General features: G+C 44.3%; 2 protein-coding genes across 5 annotated transcripts in view; one reads left to right on the top strand and one right to left on the bottom strand.

Annotated features, from left to right (window-relative positions):
* CLCC1 (chloride channel CLIC like 1) overlaps nt 1-6,716 on the top strand; it is a 34,392-nt gene extending 27,676 nt beyond the window's left edge. The window contains exons 14-16 of the mRNA XM_069967971.1: nt 80-551; nt 2,702-2,831; nt 5,892-6,716. Of these exons, the coding sequence (XP_069824072.1) occupies nt 80-551; nt 2,702-2,811 (582 nt within the window). The 3' untranslated portion in view covers nt 2,812-2,831; nt 5,892-6,716. The remainder of the gene's footprint in view (nt 1-79; nt 552-2,701; nt 2,832-5,891) is intronic.
* Nucleotides 6,717-7,765: 1,049 nt separating this feature from the next.
* The window catches only part of GPSM2 (G protein signaling modulator 2), a 29,471-nt gene continuing 16,699 nt past the window's right edge, over nt 7,766-20,537 (bottom strand). For all 4 annotated transcript variants that reach the window (XM_069967475.1, XM_069967477.1, XM_069967479.1 and 1 more), the window contains 11 exons: nt 20,125-20,267; nt 18,995-19,118; nt 16,221-16,336; nt 15,369-15,524; nt 13,894-14,002; nt 12,083-12,212; nt 10,886-10,956; nt 10,344-10,523; nt 9,344-9,506; nt 8,988-9,205; nt 7,766-8,310 (listed from right to left, as the gene is read on the bottom strand). In XM_069967475.1, the coding sequence (XP_069823576.1) occupies nt 8,143-8,310; nt 8,988-9,205; nt 9,344-9,506; nt 10,344-10,523; nt 10,886-10,956; nt 12,083-12,212; nt 13,894-14,002; nt 15,369-15,524; nt 16,221-16,336; nt 18,995-19,118; nt 20,125-20,267 (1,578 nt within the window). In that variant the 3' untranslated portion in view covers nt 7,766-8,142. The remainder of the gene's footprint in view (nt 8,311-8,987; nt 9,206-9,343; nt 9,507-10,343; nt 10,524-10,885; nt 10,957-12,082; nt 12,213-13,893; nt 14,003-15,368; nt 15,525-16,220; nt 16,337-18,994; nt 19,119-20,124; nt 20,268-20,537) is intronic.

Below are 20,537 nucleotides of genomic sequence, written 5' to 3'. Positions count from 1 at the left end.
TACTGGCCTGAAGGGGTTACTTTATACTGTTCCCGCACTCTCTATGTAGCTGGATGTGAGACGTATGTATACTTTGTAGTTTACAGATGTGGACTTTCCTCTGAGAGATCCGGAAGGCGAACAAGGACGGAGAAAAGAAGACGTCATTGAGCAGAAACCTTTCCAGGAACAAAGGGGGAATATTGCAGAACCCATAGAGGAGAACCCAGCTAGAACGCATCGAAGAACAGAAGAGCTAAAGGAGAGATCGGACCGTCCGCGACAAATAGTGGAAAACTCCTCTGAACTGCAAAGGGAAGAAGAAGAAACTCCAGAGCAGAAATCTGCTGATCGGGGTGTACCTTACGCTATACAGGAGGTAACTGTTAGCACAGAATATAAGAGATGTCATAGTAGAGAGCGAGCCGAGCCTGGAGACCAGAATGCTGACCATCGAAAGGGAGAGGAACCTGATCTACAGCAGAGGAGAGAGAACCCGATAGAAGAGCTATCCCATGGGGAACCGACCCCGGACAATGGAGCCTCGGGTGACAAATCAGCGGAGAATACAGGTACAACAGAACAACCGCAAGCACTGAGGTCTATCTATCTATCTATCTATCTATCTATCTATCTATCTATCTATCTATCTATCGTCTCAGTAGTCTCAATTAGCAGGGATAGTAGTAAAAAAAAAAAAAAAAAAATAGGAAAAAATTTCTCCTGCTTGGGATTTTTCCTGGATGTCTGTAGGCAGCACATAATGGATTAAAGGCGAAGTCCTATGAACTGTAAAAACAGCAGACTAGGGTGGGTGAGGGAAAAACCTGTTCCCGTGCCTCCTTTGTGCTGATCCATGGTCCTGTTCATAGCCGCCGGCTGTCATCTTCTGCAGGAAACCGAGTACATCACATACCCGGCTCCTGCATCAGCAATATCATGGCCTGGCTGAGCAATTGCCAATCACTCAGCCGGGGTCGTGACGTTGCTGCATGACCCTGGATGATGTGAATGGGACCTGGAAGCGTTGGTACAGAGACACGGGAATGGGTAAGCTTATCTCTCTGAGAACAAAGGGGTCGGACAGTAAAATTTCATATCACACAATCCCTATCTCCACAGTTCATGAAGATGTCTGACAAAACACAGCAATCGCTGAGCTCAGGGACACCAGCGACAAAAAAAATCAAATGGAGTACTCACTGAAGAGTCTCCACTGATGCATTGCCCCCCATAAATTTAAATATGCAAAAGGGTCCGTGGAGTCTCCGTTACGGGTCTCAAAACACGGGAATAGCCAGGGGAAGCCTATTGCCAAGGGGGTGCCTCCCAGTGGGGAGATCACCAAACCACCCTGATATGTAGCCCCTTAAGTCCCACTCGGTTGCGAGTATTGGAACATAAATAGGGAAATACCAGGGTGGCCCCTTTTCGCGTCAAAGTCTAACTCTGTGGCAAGTATTGCGACATGACAAGGGTTTACCAAGGCAGGCATTGCCCGTTAGCCAGAATTCTACTCCACACTGACGAGGGGCAACTACCCCGAAACGATCGTCTGTGGAAAAGGGGCAACCCTGGTATTTCCCTATTTATGTTCCAAAACTCGCAACCGAGTGGGACTTAAGGGGCTATCTGGGTGGTTTGGTGATCTCTCCACTGGGAGTCACCCCCTTGGCAATAGGCTTCTCTCCCCTGGAGGGATATCTGACTATTCCCGTGTTTTGAGACTCGTAACGGAGACTCCACGGACCCTTCTTTTGCATGAAGATGTCTGCTCAGAAGGAAACGCCAATATGCCAATTTAGCTACAGCCAAATCTACTAGGAGCCTGTCTATTTAGAATCCACTCTATAATGCATTTTTAGTTTGGTCCCCAAAATATTTTTTTGTAATATTCAGCCTGTAACCCTTTGAACAAGGGGAACATGCTCTGGGAAAAAATATTGCTTGACCTGAGGGACAAGGGTCAGTTGTGTGTCGGGGACACCTTATAATTGGAGGGACACGGTCAGAATCCGTATTAAAGGGGGAAAACACATCTTCTACTCAGGAAGCAGAAAAAAAATAGAATTCTGGTGCCTTATAGATAATTGAATTGATAGTGTAATTGTTTAATTATCTAACTGTATATTGCTGGTAATATGTCTTCATCCATAGGAGGGTATGTAACCCATTATGTGCTGCTATAGGACGTCCAGGAAACCTTGAGCTGTGGTCATGCAAACAGAAAAACTTTCATCACAGGGGTCCAAGGGCGCCGAGTGGCATCTCATTTTTTCTTTGTGACAGGCGCTCTAAGGGTATGTTCACACTGAGGAATAGGCAAGGAATTTGAAATGGAATCCGTGCTTAATTTTACGCATAGTCCGCTTAAAATTTTGCCTGTAAAATATGTACAGAGAAATGATCCATTGTGTTCCCCAAGAGCTGAAGAAGAGGAAATTTCAACAAGAAAACTTTTCTCTTCAATTCCCTAAGTGTGAACATATCCTAAGTATATAATGATAGGGGTACAGTCCCCCCCCCCAGCTATGCAAACACCAATATACAGTACTCAGATTACATAGGAGGAACCATTGTAGGTGACAAGTTTTACAGTATGATTGAACTGTGAATGATAGATGACAGGACCCTGAACAAGGGAGACTCGGACACACAGAGAGCAGTAGTCGTCCATTGCAGCCAGGTGCCCATAAGATTAATCTCTTGCTTGGTTTTTAAGGTGCCTCGAACCCTACAGAGAAGAAGAGTGAAGGAGAAGAAGTGAGTAACATTTGGTCACTGAACGCTCATTCATCTGCACTGAACACTATTTCTCTGTTGCAGAGCTGAGGTTTTGTCTCTTTTTGCAGGTATATAATGGGACATGTAATAATGTATATAGTTATATAATGGGACACGACATCCTTTCAGAAAGTGTTGTGTATGGGTCACACTCGCTGCTTAGTCCTTCTATGTTATTAAATGAGAGCACATGCTGGCAGCACCCTTACTGTCTGACCCCTTATATTGATAGTGCCACCAATGCCCCCAGATTCCTACAGCAGCAACATACATGGCTCTGGTGGTTACAGGTCCTTTATATGGGAGACTCCTCTACCTCTCCTGTTGCTGATCTGCCTAACGTCCAGAGAGGTAGAGAGGTCTGTGGTGAGAGAGAGAGGGAGCCATCTCTTTACCAAGATCCTCTAACTAGCATTACTGCACCCACCAGGGCAGCAGTCTGTGATCGCCCCCTCCTCCATGTCTATGAGGCTGGAAAGACCCTTAGGCTTAATGTAGTGTAAATGCTAAGAATTCTCCATACTGAAACCCACAGCAGAAACTCTGCACCAAATCTTATGGATTTCTTGGTTTGGATTATGCAATAAAACCATCGCCCCGTATGTAGTAAAACTGCATTTTACTTGATTTTGATGGAAATTGTACCAAGGTTTTTCCCACGTTGATCTTAAAGGGAAACTATCAGCTGGTCAGACAGATCTAACCTGCTGATATCTCCCTATTGCGCATGGGGTGCTGAGGATAAAGGTATATCTGTTACTTTCATCCTGTGCAGTTTGTAGTGTGATCCAGCGTCTAATAATGCTGTTTGGAGCACCAGGGGCGGGGCTACAGCCCTAAGAGCACCGATCCATTCCACCCACTCTACTGAAAATCATTAGAAGGGGTGGGCTGGATGGGGGCATAGCTCCACCCCCAGTGCTCCAAACAGCCTCTCTGGGCACAGGATTACACTGCAAATTGCAGGGGATTGGTGCGGGGGAATAGGGTAAGAGACGTACGTTCTTCCCCAGCACCTCATGTGCAATAGGGTGCTATCAGCAGGTTAGATTAGCCTAGCCTGCTGAAAGTTTCGCTTTAAACACATACATGACAATCTTTACACTTCACTTGAATTGTGTCCTAAAGAAGAGGGAGGAGGAAGGAGTAGTGAGGTGAGCCGGAGTACTGCACAAACACTGAGCTACAACTCGATTGACTCTTCATTACAGTAGGAGTGTGCATAATTCACTGCACAAATTACCAAAAGGCACCATGCGCACTAGGGGACTGCCAGCTACAGCACACTAAGCACCTCAGGCAGGGCCCCTTTAAAGCGACTCTGTACCCACTTTGTGCCCCCCACAACTCCTCATACCTTCCTGTAGCTGATGATAAGTTCTTGCTGGTGGTACGTTTATCATCGCTGGTGTAGCTTTCCAGTCCCGAAAATCATACTTTACTGTAGCTGGAACCCTGTCTAAGAGGCGTGGCCTAGAGAGATCGTGCCCTAGGCCAGCACCGCCTGTGTGGTGGTCTTCTCTGTCTCCCCCTCCGCCCGCTTACCGCCCTCTGTCCGGCGCCCAGTCATCGCATTGATTGCACATGCGCTGCCTCGTAACCTCCCGGCGCTGACGCAATGACGTGTTTGAGTCAGCACCGCCTCTCCGGTGTGGCCGCTCAGCGCCATCCCCGCCCTGTGTTTTTGAAGTTCCTGGCCTTTCTTTGCTTCTCTTGCCTGTCCCCGCCGCTGCATACCATGGTGCTGCCCAATGTCATCATCAGCTGGTCTTCTAGGCCCAACCCGCGCAGTGATGCACGCGGCTAGTCAGAGAAAGCTGGCAGCGTCACTGCGTGTGCGCGGCTTGGAAGCGCAATGGCGCATGGGCCAGGAAGACTACCAGCTGATGATGGCAGAGGGCAGCACCATGGTATGCGGCCGGGGGGGGGGGGGGGTTTGCGCTGAGCGGCCACACCAGAGAGGTGGCGCTGGGGGGGTTACGAGGCAGCGCATGTGCAATCAATGCGATGACTGGGCGCCGGACAGAGGGCGGGCGGCGGGCGGAACGGGAGACAGAAGACCACCACACAGGCGGTGCTGGCCTAGGGCACGATCGCTCTAGGACACGCCTCTTAGACACGGTTCCAGCTACAGTAAAGTATGATTTTCGGGCACTAGAAAGCGACACCAGCGATGATAAACATACCACCAGCAAGAACTTATCAGCTACAGGAAGGTATGAGGAGTTGTGGGGGGCACAAAGTGGGTACAGAGTCGCTTTAAAAGGTGATGGTCGGCCAGGACCCCTTTCTGTAGAATGCCTAGGGAGGGGGAGAGTGAAAAGAGTAACATACATGTACCTCCCTGGCTGCTGCCCATATTCCACTGCTCCAGTTCTTGATGTGTGGTTGTTGGTGAGTGAATGTTGTTGGTTTCCTCTCACCTCCTCTTTGGGCAATCCATAGAAAGGGGCCAAAAAATGCAGTGTGAACCTATCCTTATGCAAACTTGTAAACAGCATTGATAAATGTGGGCTGACTTCTATAAATAGGTACTCAAGGCAAATCAGAGGGCAGGGGGTGTTGGCAACATAACAATCAAGAGATACTTTCCTGTCACTGTGTGCCCACCTCCCCACCACTTCTGTTCCCTGGATCTCCCGATCATGTGACGTCACAACCCAGGGAGGACACCTCCGCAGTCGCTGAATGACCTAGTGGATAGTTCCTAATGGCTTGTGACAACACAGGAACCAGGGGGGACGGGCAAGTTTCCCTCGATATAGTTATATTTCCAACACGCCCTGCCCTCTGTGATTTTCTACATTTGCCCGGAGTTATTCTTTGAGAATTTGTTATAAAATCTTCAGCATCGAAGACTTATTGCAAATTAGAAAAAATTCCAACACCAAAGTTGGCCTTCTACAGATCTGAAGTCTCATCCATTTCAATTCAACTATAAATGTGTAAATTTAGTAGTAAACCTGCTACATGTGGCTCCACCCTAGTGACCGACCTACAGGGGGAGGGTGGAGCTCAGTTATATAATGGTTGGCTCGCTATAACATTTTATTCCTCTACTGTTTATATGGCGAGGGGTTTGTCCTTTAGAACAATTATTATATTCAACTAAATTATGTAATTTACAGAATAAATTGGAAGCCTCGTGAAACGTTGCGACCTGCAGATCAGTATTACACAGGAGTCCAGTGACAGAAATGCGTCCTGAGGACCTCTATGACCCTCTATGCTTTGCCTTTTAAATACTTGAATGTATATATATTATTATATATACACATATGAAAAAAATTACTTCTGTAGGAAGTTGTTTTAATTTATAATAAATTCATTGTAACATGAAGCAAAATGTCCTCATTTTCCTAAGGGAGGGAGCGGTCATTGGTCAGGACCCCATACACACGGCTGAAGTAAAATGAGTGCAGATACACTGCAATCCAACAGTGTACAGGGGGGTGCACAAACCTTTTTAGTCCAAGGGCCACATTTTCATATTGAACCAATAGCTGCTATGATTCAAGTCATTTCAATAGGTGCAGGTTTCATTCCCAGCCCTCTCACACATGAGGAAAATGGGGGTCATCTACCGCCAGCACTGTGGATGTATAGACGCTGTACTCGGCTCTTTCCGTTGCTTCATAGGAATGAATAAATCCACGGGTCGTGGGCTGACCCAGGGTTCTATTCATAACAGAGCCGGCGGGGCCTGATACAGAAACTCTGGGGTGTACAGGGGTCGGACCCCTCCACAATCTCCTACGTGGTCTTCCAGTTGACTTTTTCCAGAATACCTCTTTAATTTGGGCTAATATTGTGTCACTTCTTGTGACTGCATTGGATTAGGAGACAATCCAGTCTATACACAGACCCCACTGTGCCCAAAGAAAAAGTCCACACAGGATTAGTGTTCTAAACTAGGATTTTATTCCTGGTCCACATCTCATTGTTTGGAGAAAAAAAATACACATAAAAAAACAGCAATTAGTGGTGTAGAAAATCAAGGTTCTTTCCCCCCCCCCCCCCCCCCTCTTCTCTAACATTAATATAACATTGAAAACATTATTACACAACCAAAACATAAAAGCCGGACCAGGCAGAACACTGACAGTACCGTCATTTCCCTAAGTAATATTGTCCCTCCAAGGTTTGTATCCTGTAAAAATTACCAGATGGTTATATTCACACCTGTCATAGATCAATGTGACAAGGATTTACAAAAGTATCTGCAGCCTCAGGGTCTACTCATTCAATGAGGATAAGACCCTGACTCTTCCTATGCACATTGATTTTTTTTTTTTTTAAACCCTGTAGTGAAGTAGATCCCCCTACATTACTGCTCCCACCATTCAAATGAGAAATAATAAACCTCCCCATTCAACTGCTTTAAGAAATCATCTAAAAACCACATTTGAAGGAATATCCCCATCTCAGCCTGTTACCACCTATACTTAGGATAGAAGATAACAAGCTGATAAGTAAAAGCTGTTCTTTTTTATTTGAGATCCCTGCTCATTCAGGGATCAGGAGTCCAGTAGGCGGTTCTAGTCAGTGACAGTTATTCCAAGGCTGTCATTCATTGATAAGGACCTCCCACTAGACTCCTAAGGACAGAAGAAAAGAGCAGTCAGACAAACGAATGGTTAATCTTAATGACAGCTGCAGTCCAAATTCGGGTCACAACCAGAAATGCTACAAAGTTGTTTTTTTTTTCCTTTAGCAACGTCAACATCCCTAAGTCAGTACCATAGTTTTGCCACAAGAGGCCCCTGCTGAGCACAGCCCAGCAGGTTTCAAGCCAATAAAAGATTAAAACTACCAGTTAATGCCAGATAAGAATATTTACATGACAATCTTTAGTGCTTTAGATTACGGTCTAGATGTACCAACAAGTGCAATGGTCTGGCATGACGCTAGCCGTACCAGGCCTCAGCCCCACTGATCCAAACCCTATTTTTTTTTTTTTGTAAAGGCATAGTTTATAAAAAATAATAATAATAATAAAAATACACAAACATATATACACTCGCAAAGACAAACTTCCCACACAGAAAGGCTGTACGCTGCTAAGCCGACAGATTCTACTTGGTGACTTAGGAGACGCTATGTACAGTTACACTGTCATGGTGCCAGCCAGCCGATCCACGCTATATGTCCATTGTCCTCGGCTGATATCATACTATGGCAGTGTTTGAGGTTTCGGGTTGGCGTAGACTGGAGGGAACTATAATACTGGAAGTGCCCACACGCAGGAAGTAGAAAGGTAAGTAGTCCTAGAAGTATAAAAATTACAGTACTATGACAAACCCCTGATTATTAGCTTTTGTGTATTTTAACCTCTATCAATAGCAGATTGCAGGAAAGGGCACAGTATGGCGGCTTCCCCTAGCTTGTACTTGGTCTCTTTAGGTGTGAGGATAACGTCACCCTCTGTTCGTCCATACGCTTGGCCTGGGCGCGGAGGATGAGACTAAAGAAGTCTTCGTCTGGGACTGTGGGGCCTTTTTTAGGAGGGGGAGGAGGTGCGCAGCGCTGGTCGTCTAAGCGTGATCCCTATAATAAGGAGAAGAAAAAAATAACATGTCACGTATATGGACTATATAGAAAGTTGCAATAAATAGTGGTTTGTCTCACATAGGAACCATCCAAAGGGTATGTTCACATGTTGAGGTTTTTTCATGGATTTACTATAGAAATCTGCAACAACTTTGCAGTATATGACCATATCCTGAACATCCACAGATGTTAGGACATGTCATAGCTATAGTACACTACATACATAATGGTATGTATGTCCAGGTATTGCATTACTCTTCCAGGTACATATAGGAGTGATAGGATGTCAATAAATAAGACAGATGTTAAAGGGTTCGTCAGGGCTTAGAGGAGGGGAAGGGAACCTTGGCTCTCCAGCTGTTCCAAAACTACAACTCCCATCATGCCTGGACAGCTAAAGCTTTGGCTGTATAGGCATGATGGGAGTTTTAGTTTTGCAACAGCTGGAAGGCCAAGGCTCCCTTCACCTGGCTTAGATAACACTGCCACTTTCTCCAGAAACAGCACCACTCTTTTCTCCAGTTTGGATGAGGTTCTGCAGCTTAGTTCTACTGTAAATGCAAAAGGGGTGAATTGTAATACCACACACAGCCTGAAGACAGGTGTGGAGCTGTTTGTTTTTTGTTTTTTTTTAAACCTGGATAAGTGACCCTTTCCTTCATGTTATGCATTACCTGACATTTGACCAGCATGTCGAAGAAGTCATCATCCGGCTCGCGGTTTTCGGTGGCCATCAGGTGGCCGAGGACGGAGTTACTGTGCTGCTGGCTGATCTTCAGTCCAGGTAGATTGCTGAAGCTGGCCCTCTGATCATCCAACCTCCGGCTCTGGGAGCTGGCTATGAGGTCCAGAAACTCATCTGTGTGTGGGGAGACGGCAGATGCAGACAAGGCTGGAGAGAGATGGATATAGACTTATATGCAACAAAAGAGGCTTATGATTTATGGTCTAAGCAGGAGAATTTCTGTCACTTCTCCCAGCAGACCTAAGTGTCGCAAAGCTTGACAAGAACCTCCGAGAAGGGACTTACATTTCCTCAGGGATTTCGGAGGTGTTGCTGAGGGAGCTGTGTTCAGGCTCAAGAAGTTTCTGCCCTGCAAAGTGCATCTCTGGTCATCCATTCGGTTGCTCTGAAATCGGCTCAAAAGATCAAAGAAGCCTTCATCTCCGATACTGTCCGGGACGGCGGGTTTCTAGAAATAAGGAAAATGAGCGATTCGTAAAGATATTCAGCAGCCTCTATAAACGGGCAAATCCTTTCCAGTTATTTCAAAACTACAACTCCCAGCATGCCTGGCTCCTGATCTATTTGTGTGTCTATGAACAAGAGCATAGTGTCTTAGTGAAAACTGCTGATCCGATCCAGCAGCTTTTATAGCATATGTGTGACATTTAGACCTCTGCTGTGAGAACTGTGTCACAGTAATGTCAATGCCATCCATCCACGTCACACACAGCAACGTGCACTAACATGGAGGTACAGAATTTAGTATGGAAGAGAGAACAAACATTAAAGAGAGAGATTGCATATTCTCCCTGTAGTCAGTAAAAGACGATTGTAAGAAAGGAAATGCAAATATCTCTATCGATCTAGAAGGCCCAAGATAAGATGCGTGAGGCTATGTTCACACTATGTGAGGTCTGCAGGAACCCTGTCAGTTCACACAATAGAGCGAGCGGCTGTGCTGTGGGGAGTTCTGATGCAGGCGCGCACGGATGCTCCCGCATCAGAACTCAGCGGCGCTAAAGATCATCCGGCCGGTACTACCGGGGTGATCTTTTCAGAGACTGGCCGTTCCGTGACCTGGCCGGGTCATGGAACGGCCGGTCTCGCATCTGTTTCAATCCTTTCTTTTTTTTTTAGAATGGAAGTCAATGGGAAAAAAACTGATCCAAATGGATGACACACAATTGCACCTGTTTTTTCCCATAAAACGTATAAGTTAAACGAATTGCCAAAACACAGTGTGAACCCAGCCTTACTAACAGACGTTCAATACACAAGGCAACCATTAAAATGGAAACCATACCCGCTGGGAGTTGGTCATCTTCCTGTTGGCGTCGGATGAGTTGCTGGCGTCCTGCAGGACTTTGGACGTGCCGTTCTTAAGCTTCTTGCCCCTCAGTCTATTGACAAACATGAGCTTAGTGGAGGGCTTGGCGAGAAGAGGTTTCTGCTTTGTGAGGATCTCGCTGTTCCAGTTGGGCACCTGATGTATATTGTAAGACAAATAGAACAAGCGTTATGTATTTATACGGTGGGAGCCACAAGACCTCAGAGAGGGCACAAGTCACAGAGTTCAGTTGTGACGTCACTGGGGGGGTAAGACTAAGCACACAGATATACATACACCATAGCTATTCTGATCATCAGCTGTGATTCTCACTACTACACAAGTCATAACTAGAGTGCTAACACTGTGTGAATTACTGTATATTATCTGTGATGATCAGGAAGCCATTCATGTACAGTGCAATCTGCCTCCTCGCCACACACTCCAGATCCAGCTTATAACATCACATATGACAGCAACATGTATGTCCAGGTATCGGGGGCTTTGAGATCACGAACCTTATCTGGTGTTAGCTTCACAAGTTCCAGGTTCTCCATGCTGTGACGTCTACTTAAACGCGGTCGGGCACCTGCCAAACAATACAGGGAATACAATAAGTTTTTAGCCATCTTGGTCACCAACTTTTTAGGAGAGGCAAATAGTTGAAGATGGTCTGTCACAGCATCACCGCTGACCTGCAACCACCTGTTCTTCTGGGCTGCACTCTATTAGAACGGTGGGAGAAAAGAAGTAATAACTACATATAACTAGACTTTAATTAAGTAGGTTTATGGCGTCCTATCTCAGGGTAGCATAAACTAGTGACAGAGAAGCTGAACAGAATGATGTATCACTTATATTGTTCTGGGCAGCTGATTTAGAGAGATCCTCCTGAATAAGTCCTCTCTATTATGTGTGAGCATAGTAGTCCTGGATATTCATGAGCACCAGCACACCAGCTTCTGATTGGCAGTTATCTATCCACGCTGTGTATAAGCAGACAACTGTCAATCATCAGCTGAAGGGTGGAGCGCGTGGTGCACCACAAATCCTATTCTGCATATTAGGGAAAACAGCTGAACAGAATGAAGTAATACACTGTTCAGCATTTCAGTCACTTGCTTTTAAAGAGGTAGTTCACGAAAAAAATTTCTTTCAAATCAACTGGTGCCAGAGATTTGTAACTTACTTTTGTTAAAAAAATATCAAGTCTTCCAGTACTTATCAGCTGCTGCATGTTCTACAGGAAGAGGCATTCTTTCCGGTCTAGAGAGCAGGAGATTTTATGGGGGAGGGATTTGCTACTGCCCTGGACAGTTCCTGACATGGACAGAGTTGGCAGCAGAGAGGATTGTGTCAGACTTGAAAAGAATACACCACTTCCTGCAGGACATACAGCAGCTGATAAGTACTGGAAGACTTGAGATATTTTTTTTTATAGAAGTAAATTACAACTCTCTGGCACCAGTTGATTTGAAAGAAAAAATTTTTGGATGAACAACCCCTTTAATTTTAATGGCGTTTTCTGATATCCTATCCTCAGGCCATCAATAGAATCAAAAGTGTAAAATCCACATGGATCCTTGTTTTGTTAGCAGATGTTGTTTCCAGAGCACAGATCTGCTTACCTAGTGTGCTATCCTGAACACAAATGTGTTATTATTACTATGTATGAGTAACACTGCATAAGGATGACATTTAGTGGTGTTTCTTACCAAGTAAGCTGCTTTCTGAATCTGGCACCTCAGACAGCACTGATGTGTTGGTGCTATAGCTCAGCCCCAGCACCATCTGTAGGTCGGAGAGGTTTAGTTGTGCCGTCAGCTCTCCATTACGATCCCCCAGCTGTGGAGACAAGAGATAAGATTGTATAGATTATTGTAGAGAATGATAGGTGTAATTTCTTGGCATACGTAAGATCACAATGTTGCTGCACGTCTCCTTCTCCAGCATGTTACATCAGCCAGGCTACATCCCCCACAAAGCTAGCCAAGCATCAACAATACAAAAGGAGGGAACCATCAAAACATCCCATTTGGTAACAATCCCCATAAATCCAAACAAAGAACACCACAATACAAACATTGTGTATACACACATAAAAGAAAAGTACTATATGGCTAGTATAGTAAGAACAAACCACTAATTGTGTGTTTAGACAGATTTTGATGCCAAAGCCAGGAACAGACTATAAACAGGGAACAGGTCATAAAGGAAAGACTGAGATTTCTCCTCTTCTCAAATCCAATCCTGGCTTTGGCTTCAAAAAACGCTCAGAAAAGAAACCCATACAGTGGTACCTTGGTTTAGGAGCATTGCTTTGGTTTAAGAGCTCCCTGTACTGGGTGGGAGGTGGAGTGCGGGACAGTGTGGTCTGCATAGCGGGGTCTGCAGCACTGTACTCTGACCCAGGAAGTCTTCCCCACCTTCCAAATCATAGCAGATCCACCTTCTTCCTACTTCATGCTCCCTGCAGTCTCTGTCAACCCTTGTGTTTCCCATCCTCTCCATTCTGGCTATAATGTGCCTGCACTTACACTCAGCAATTCACACTGCTGTATAGAAAGGTTTCTGTCACTGTCCTCCTGCACAGCTCTGCGATTCTCACTTTCTGATTGGTCCATGCTGAACCCCTGTTATGCTGTCCACACAGACCTCTGACAGCAGACCTGCTTCTCTAGTCTAGCCTGTTGTACTACGCTACTGCATTATGGGGATCTGCAGGTCTATCGTGTATCTACAGACTGCTGCTGTGTTTTTAGGGTTATGCAGTTACTATACATTATACACCACATGCTGATTGCTATACTGTACAGTAACTTATAATATCACATATCCATCTATTTCTCATTGTTTGTTTCATTTGTATTATCTGTTATTCAGAATAAAAAAAAAATCATTATTTTTTTTTATCTGCATATCAGTGATTTCTTTTGGGAAAGTTTGCTTTGGTTTGAGAGTGGATTTGGATTACAAGCGCGGTCCCAGAACGAATTTTGCTTGTAATCCACGGCACTTCTGTATACGGAATGGGATCAGGAGACCTACCATACTCATGCACATTTTGCATCACTTTAGATTTGTATGCACTAAAATGTACTTCCTTATGTTTATGGATTCCTTTGTTAAAACCAATACAAACATATCATTTTAAAAAAAAATGTGTGTGGGCATAGGGAGGGGTGTGTGAATATAATAACCCAACAGATCCTCACAGATCAAGGTGAGGTCTAGACTGTACCTACATGATGTTTAGACTCCATAAGGGGCCAGTAGTTCTCACTCCATGTTGTGCCTGTGCTGTCAGGACAGTTCACTATCATGATTACAGGTGTCAAACTTCGTCCCTCCAGCTGTTACAAAACTACAATTCTCATCATGACTGGACAGCTAAAGCTAAAGCTTTGGCTGTCCAGGCATGATGGAAATTGTAGTTTTGCAATATCTGGAGGGTCCGAGTTTGGGATCCCTGATCATGTTGCTAGAATGATTATGGAGGAAACGCATAACAATAAACCCTTCTTACCTCTCTAGAGATATCCAGATGCCTCTCCGCAAAGTGCACAGCTTGGTCATGGTTCCCTAAGGCAGTGTATGCGTTCCCCAGACTCCAACAAGCCCGACCTTCTCCCACCCTACAATACAGAGACATTGCACTAGTTTAGTTTATGTATATGGACGAAAACAATCTGCAGCTGCTAAAATGCACTACACAAAGCTTTACCAGGCCTCAAAAGTTTTTCAAAGTGACAGGGACACATTAAATCAAATGTTCCCCCCCACAGAGAGACCATTTCTGCTCAGTCAAGGAGCCCAGTGATATGGTAGGTAAGCTCATATGCTGATTACCTGCAGAGTTATATAACCCCCCTGACCCACACTGTATTTTCTCTATGCATAGTCTTTATTAATGTATGAATTAGGGAACAGAAGATCTATATCACTTGCTGCACTTAGATAGGACTAGTGATGAGACTCTGCACCCTCTGCAAAGCCACCATGTATAGTGAAGGCTATGTTAGGAAAGCAGTATAGGAGGGGAAATAGTAATCAACATGGCAGACAACGCATGCCAGATCAATTAAACAAGACATACACAATAGTCTGCACTAACACTATCCTAGGCTGCGCTAAAGCAAATAAAAAAAACCTGCACTTCCTTAAAGGGGTTTTTCATCAACAACATTTTTCATTGAAATGAACCGGTGCCAGAGATTTATAATTTACGTCTATAAAAAAAAAAAAAAAAAGCAGTAATTTCAGTACTCATCATCTGCTGTATGTCCTGCAGTGTTCTCTCCAGTCTGACAGTGCGCTCTGCTGCCACCTCTGTCCATGTCATGAACTGTCCAGAGCAGCAGCAAATCCCCATAGAAATCCTCTCCTGCTCTCCAGACTGGAAAAAATACACTACTGCAGGACATACAGCAGCTGATAAGACTTCTTAATAGAAGTAAAATTACAAATCTCTGGCACCAGTTGATTTGAAAGAGAAAGAAAAAAATGGTGAACAACCCCTTTAATCAAAATAAAATTCCTGCAAGAAGAAATTAAAAATTTTTTTTATTAGATAATCATAAAAAATCATGACTACATTGTATTCCATGACACAGCAGCTCTCACAATTTGCCGATTGCCTGCACTGTGCTGGGATATGTGAGTGTTGCTATGTAAATGGTAAATTAGGGAATTGCTGATACTTTAGTGGCTCCTGTTTAGTAGAGAATGTCGCTCCACACAAAGCAAAAAAAATCCGCCTCCATAAATTATAGTGAAGCCGCATTTATTATGCCGTTTATTTGTCCCAACTCCTAATAAAGCTCTCAGTCCGGCCAGCCCATGATGTTACCAGGTTTTATTACTCCCCGATGACTGCAGGACGCACGGCTGCTAATAGACGCTTCCTGTGATGTGCAGAGACGCCCACACACAGTGGCCCCAATAACCCCGGTGACAAGCCCTCACTAAACGGGTTATAAAGAGAAATGTACAAGCTGTAACCTGTCATTGAGTTCCTTAGCGATGACGAGATGCTTGAGATGATAATCGATGGCCTTCTCATAGTCCTGAAGTAGAGTGTACGTATTGCCCAGACTATAGCAGCTCTGCGCCTCCACAGCCCGATCCTTCAATTGCCGCGCCAGCTGGAGAGTCCGTCTGCAGAGAATAATACACGAGTCTAGGTATGCCTTACTAAAGACTGTATGTTCAGAAAGATTCAGCTCTGTATAAGAAATGCATATATGCAAAACTACAATGCCCATCACGCCTGGATATGCAACACTACAATGCCCATCATGCCCCAGATATACAAAACTACAATGCCCATCATGCCCCAATATGCAAAACTACAATGCCCATCACGCCTGGATATGCAACACTTCAATGCCCATCATGCAAAAACTACAATGCCCATCATGTCATGATATGCAAAACTACAATGCCCATCATGTCATGATATGCAAAACTACAATGCCCATCATGACCCAGTATGCAAAACTACAATGCCTATCATTCCCTGATATGCAAAACTACAATGCCCATCACGCCTGGATATGCAAAACTACAATGCCCATCACGCCTGGATATGAAACACTACAATGCCCATCATATGCAAAACTACAATGCCCATCATGCCCCAGATATGCAAAACCAGAATGCCCATCGCACCACGATATGCAAAACTACAATGCCCATCATGCCATGACAGCCATAGGTGGTCAGGGCATGATAGGCGTTGTAGTTTTGAACACTGCCCTTGCGCCGTCCATAATCTCCTGCCCACCAAACTAGGGAAGCAATAACAGAAACAGATTACTAGGTCAAATCAACAGGCGAAACCCAGTTCCTTACTTATAATACTCGGCGGCCATCTCAAATTCACCCAGGAAGATAAAGGCATTTCCAAGATTACTGTACGCTCTTCTTTCTGCAGATCTGTCGCCAAACTCCCTGGCGATCAGTAGCCGCTGTGTATAAAAGAAGAGTTATTATACATTATTATAGGACGGCTCGTATTACTGCAACAATATAGACATCGAATTAACAATGCAAACCTATTAGGACACACACGAAACGTTCTGGTAAAAAGAGAACCAGTCACATTGAAAATGGTTTATAAAGCCAGAGGAGCTGGGCAAACTGATGTATGGTTCTGTGGAAAAAGATTTAATAGAACTTGTAGCATATATATTGAAACACCTACTTGTTCGGGGCTTAGGAGTCCAGTGGGCGGTGCTAATTGAAGAGTGACAGCTACTTGTCTGCCCACTGTTAGTCACTGAGCAGGGCCGCCCCAATCAGTTTAAAGAGGCTGGTTTATGGTTTGATGCACTAAGGGTAGTATAAACTAGTGACAGAGAAACTGAACAGAAGGATCCAGAAATATCCTCCTGAGCGTAAGCCCAATAGTCCTAGACATTCATGAGCACCAGCAAACTAACCCCCAAGCTGCTGATTGGCAGTTATCTATCCATGCTGTGTATAGGCAGACAGCTGTCAATCAGCAGATGGAGGGTGGGAGAGGATCGTGGCAAGAATCTTAATTCTCCTGCACATTAGGAGAACTGTACAAAACTACGTAAGTCACTAGTTTATTCTGCACTCATTTAAAGGCAGCATAAACCTAGTGACAGATTCCCTTTAAAGTAGCATTACCAACGGCCAAAACAGAAAATACCACAAAAGAATCCTGTAATAGCCATGGGTGGTTTGTCATCTGATGCAATGTATGACAGATCACATGTCACACACCATTGGGTGCTTTGTTGTTTGCATCTGAGTCTGTGTGTGATGTAATGCTATAGGAATCAGCAGACATTGTGTGACACAGTTATACTAACATGGCTTTTCTAATGCCATTTTTTAACACTTTACGATGTAACACTACCCCTTTATCAGTCATCTGTTAACTTTCTGAATGCTGCTGTCTGGAACACAGTGTATAAAGAAGAGAATTGTTATGTGTAACATTCTGCACATGACCCGGATTCTAAACTGGGAGAATAATACTAGCCTTAGTCCACAAATATCATGGCTTCCTCGTGAGTGACATTTTGTGGCTTTCCTCTTATGGTTACTTAGAATTCACTACGTGTTCATGGGCCGCTCATGCATTCGACCATAAAGGCAGAGAAGCTTCCCATAGGCATGTTTACACGCGGCAGATTTCCTTACTTTAACCCCTTAACAACACGGGGCGCACATTTACGCCCCCGCAGCCTGGGCCTTGGCGTAAATGTACACCCCCGCCAGGGTACTGGGCTATGGAGCGGGCTCACAAGCTAATCTCGCCCCATAGCAGGTAAGGACCGGCTATCTGCAGCCAGGCCCTCACCTTCAATGGCGGGCTGCCGCGATCATGCGGCCGCCCGCCATTAACCCCTTAAACTCTGTGATTGTGACATTTAAGTGTAAGTGACCGGAGCATCTCTGGTCACTTACCGATGGGGACCCCCGCAGCGTGTCTGGAGGTCCCGATGGCATGGCCTGACTGCCGGAGGTCCCTTACCTTCCTCCGTGCAGTTGGGTCTTCAACCTTCTGATTCAGTCTGCCACAGGCCACATGCAGGCTCTATCAGAAGATCACAGATAACACTGATCCCTGCTATGCTATGGCATAGCAGGGATCAGTGCATGTAATGTAATGCATCAATATACAAGTCTCCTAAGGGGACTAAAAATGTTTTTAAAAAAATAAAAATTAAAGTTTTTAAAAATGCCCCAAGCCCCTCCCCTAATAAAAGTCTAAATCACCCCCCTTCCCATTTTATACATAAAACACAAACAAATAATAAAGTTAATTAACATATAATACACCATAGCGTGCGTAATCGACCGATCTATTAAAATAAAACAATATTATTCCCGCCCGGTGAATGGCGTGAACAAAAAGCGGTAAAAAAAACAACGCAGATTATTTATTTATTTTTTTAATTACATTTTTAAATGTATAAAAATATGTTTGATCTAGAAAAAAAATCAGAACTAGAGATCATGGCGCAAAAAATGACACCTCATACAACCCTGTAGGTGAAAAAATAAAAGCGCTATAAGAGTCATAATAGGGTTATTTTAAATATACCTATTTGCAAAAAAAAAAGTTTTACTGCTAATAAAAATTTTAAAAATTAGAAAACCTAGTAACCAAGCATATCGCCGTGTTTAGACTGACCGATAAAAGAAAAAATGCTAGTATTATCGTAAAGTGCATTAAGTAAACATGGAATCCCTCCAAAATTTGCAGAATCGCATTTTTTGACCCAAATTCACCCCATAAATGATATTTTGGGGGCTCAGTTATTCATTTTATGGCAGATTGAAAAACTACATTACAAAAGTACCCTACAAAGTACATCTGCTGAAAAAAAACAAGCCCTCACATGGCCCTGTAGGTGGAAAAATAAAAGCGTTATGGGTCTTAGAAGGCAAGGAGGAAAAAACGAAAACCCAAGTGTGACTATTGGCCCGGTTCTTAAGGGGTTAAATCCATCGCATTCACCTGAATCGGGTTGTATCTGCAGCAAGCACATGGATTTCTGCAAGTCCCACTCAAGTGCCATACTGCAACAAATCTGCCATGTGTGCATCCCCATAATACTCTTATACAGAACGTGGTAAGTACATACCTGCTCGTGAGACATGACGGCTTTCCGAAAATTTCCGAGTAAATAGTGAGTATTGCCCAGGTTTCCGTACGCACGTCCCTGCGCGGCTCGGTCCCCCAGCTCTGTCACAATCACTAAGTTTGCCCTATACAGAGAGAAAACAAATGATCATTCTTATGTTATGTAATCCTGGGTGACGGCAATCTGTACAGTTATACACCGCGGCTTCACAGGTCAGGCGCCTCGGGAGATATCTTACAAGGTTTCCTGAATTATTGGATCGTGGAAAGTTCTGTAACTTTCTTATTTGCAATGTATTTCAATTCATCATTATTTTTAAGTTCTCAGTTTGCTCTGGATGAATGAAACAGCTACAGAATCCTCATACAGCTGCACAGTCCTCTCTATCCCATCCCTGCACTCATCTCTATGGTTAGTGAATGGAGAGAAGAGTAAGATGAACCATCAGTGTTCAGCTTCCCATACAGCCAGGACAACACTACAGCCTGGAGAGGATAGTAACCATTGGACGTGGCTATGAAGTATTAACCCTTCTGCTGCCTGGGATCTTACAATTAACCTGCATTTGGCTGCACCCTATACCTTGAGGGATCTTTACATTAACCCTTTGGCCCCCAGGAATACTGTAAGGAACTTCAATATTGTCCCAGACTACCAAGGATTTTGCCTTACATCATACGGGATACTGGATAATATTACCTTCAATGAATGAACCCCTTCACTGCCCTAGACCACCCCAAACATGGACGGTACCCATTATACAGCCCTTGACCAGCAGGTATACTAACTCCTTACATCACTAGGGACGCTGACATATATGCCACTACAATAGGTATTAATTCTATGCAGGCGTTAACCCTTTCACTGCACTATAGATACACTAATCTCTTTGCTACTTAATACAACCAATGATTAAGATTCTAACCATTACTGCACTAGACCTGGATGCTATAGAGCCCTGTATATCTGTGTTATAGAGAATTATTAGAGGGCTGTAGATTAATATTTACATGATTCTATATTAGAGGGAACCCTGGTCACAGTACCAGTGATACATTGCCTTTGGTGAACCTTTACTTCTGCACTCAGTGACTGTGGTGCTGGGTTATGTAAAGGCGGCTCAGACTTACTCGTAATAATCCACGGCCTTCTGTAATGCAACCTTAACCTCCTCTGGGAACTCGCCTGGGTCTCTGGTCCCTGTGCATGCCAGACTCTTACCCTTGGAGTGGTACACATTCCCCAGGTTATATAGCGCTCTCGCCTCCCCAACCTGTATGGAGAAAAAGGACACAATGCATTAAGTATTTTTACACAGTGACCGCACAGAGATAGCTAAATGTTCTGTATAGTCCACACTTTAAGGTAAAAGATCAGCAAGTAAAATAAGTGTAAACAGCGCCACCCCTGTCCTCAGGTTGTGTGTGGTATTACAATTCAGCACACTGAGCCTTCAAAGCCCCACACCCAAACTGAGGACAACAGTGGTTCTGTTTCTGGAAGAAAGCGACCATGTTTTTCTAAGCCTGAAAAACCTTTTTAA

This window comes from Dendropsophus ebraccatus, chromosome 4 (assembly GCF_027789765.1).
Source record: "Dendropsophus ebraccatus isolate aDenEbr1 chromosome 4, aDenEbr1.pat, whole genome shotgun sequence".
NCBI lineage: Eukaryota > Metazoa > Chordata > Amphibia > Anura > Hylidae > Dendropsophus > Dendropsophus ebraccatus.
Note: the sequence above shows the minus strand (reverse complement) of the source record. Positions and strands in the feature narration are given on the sequence as shown.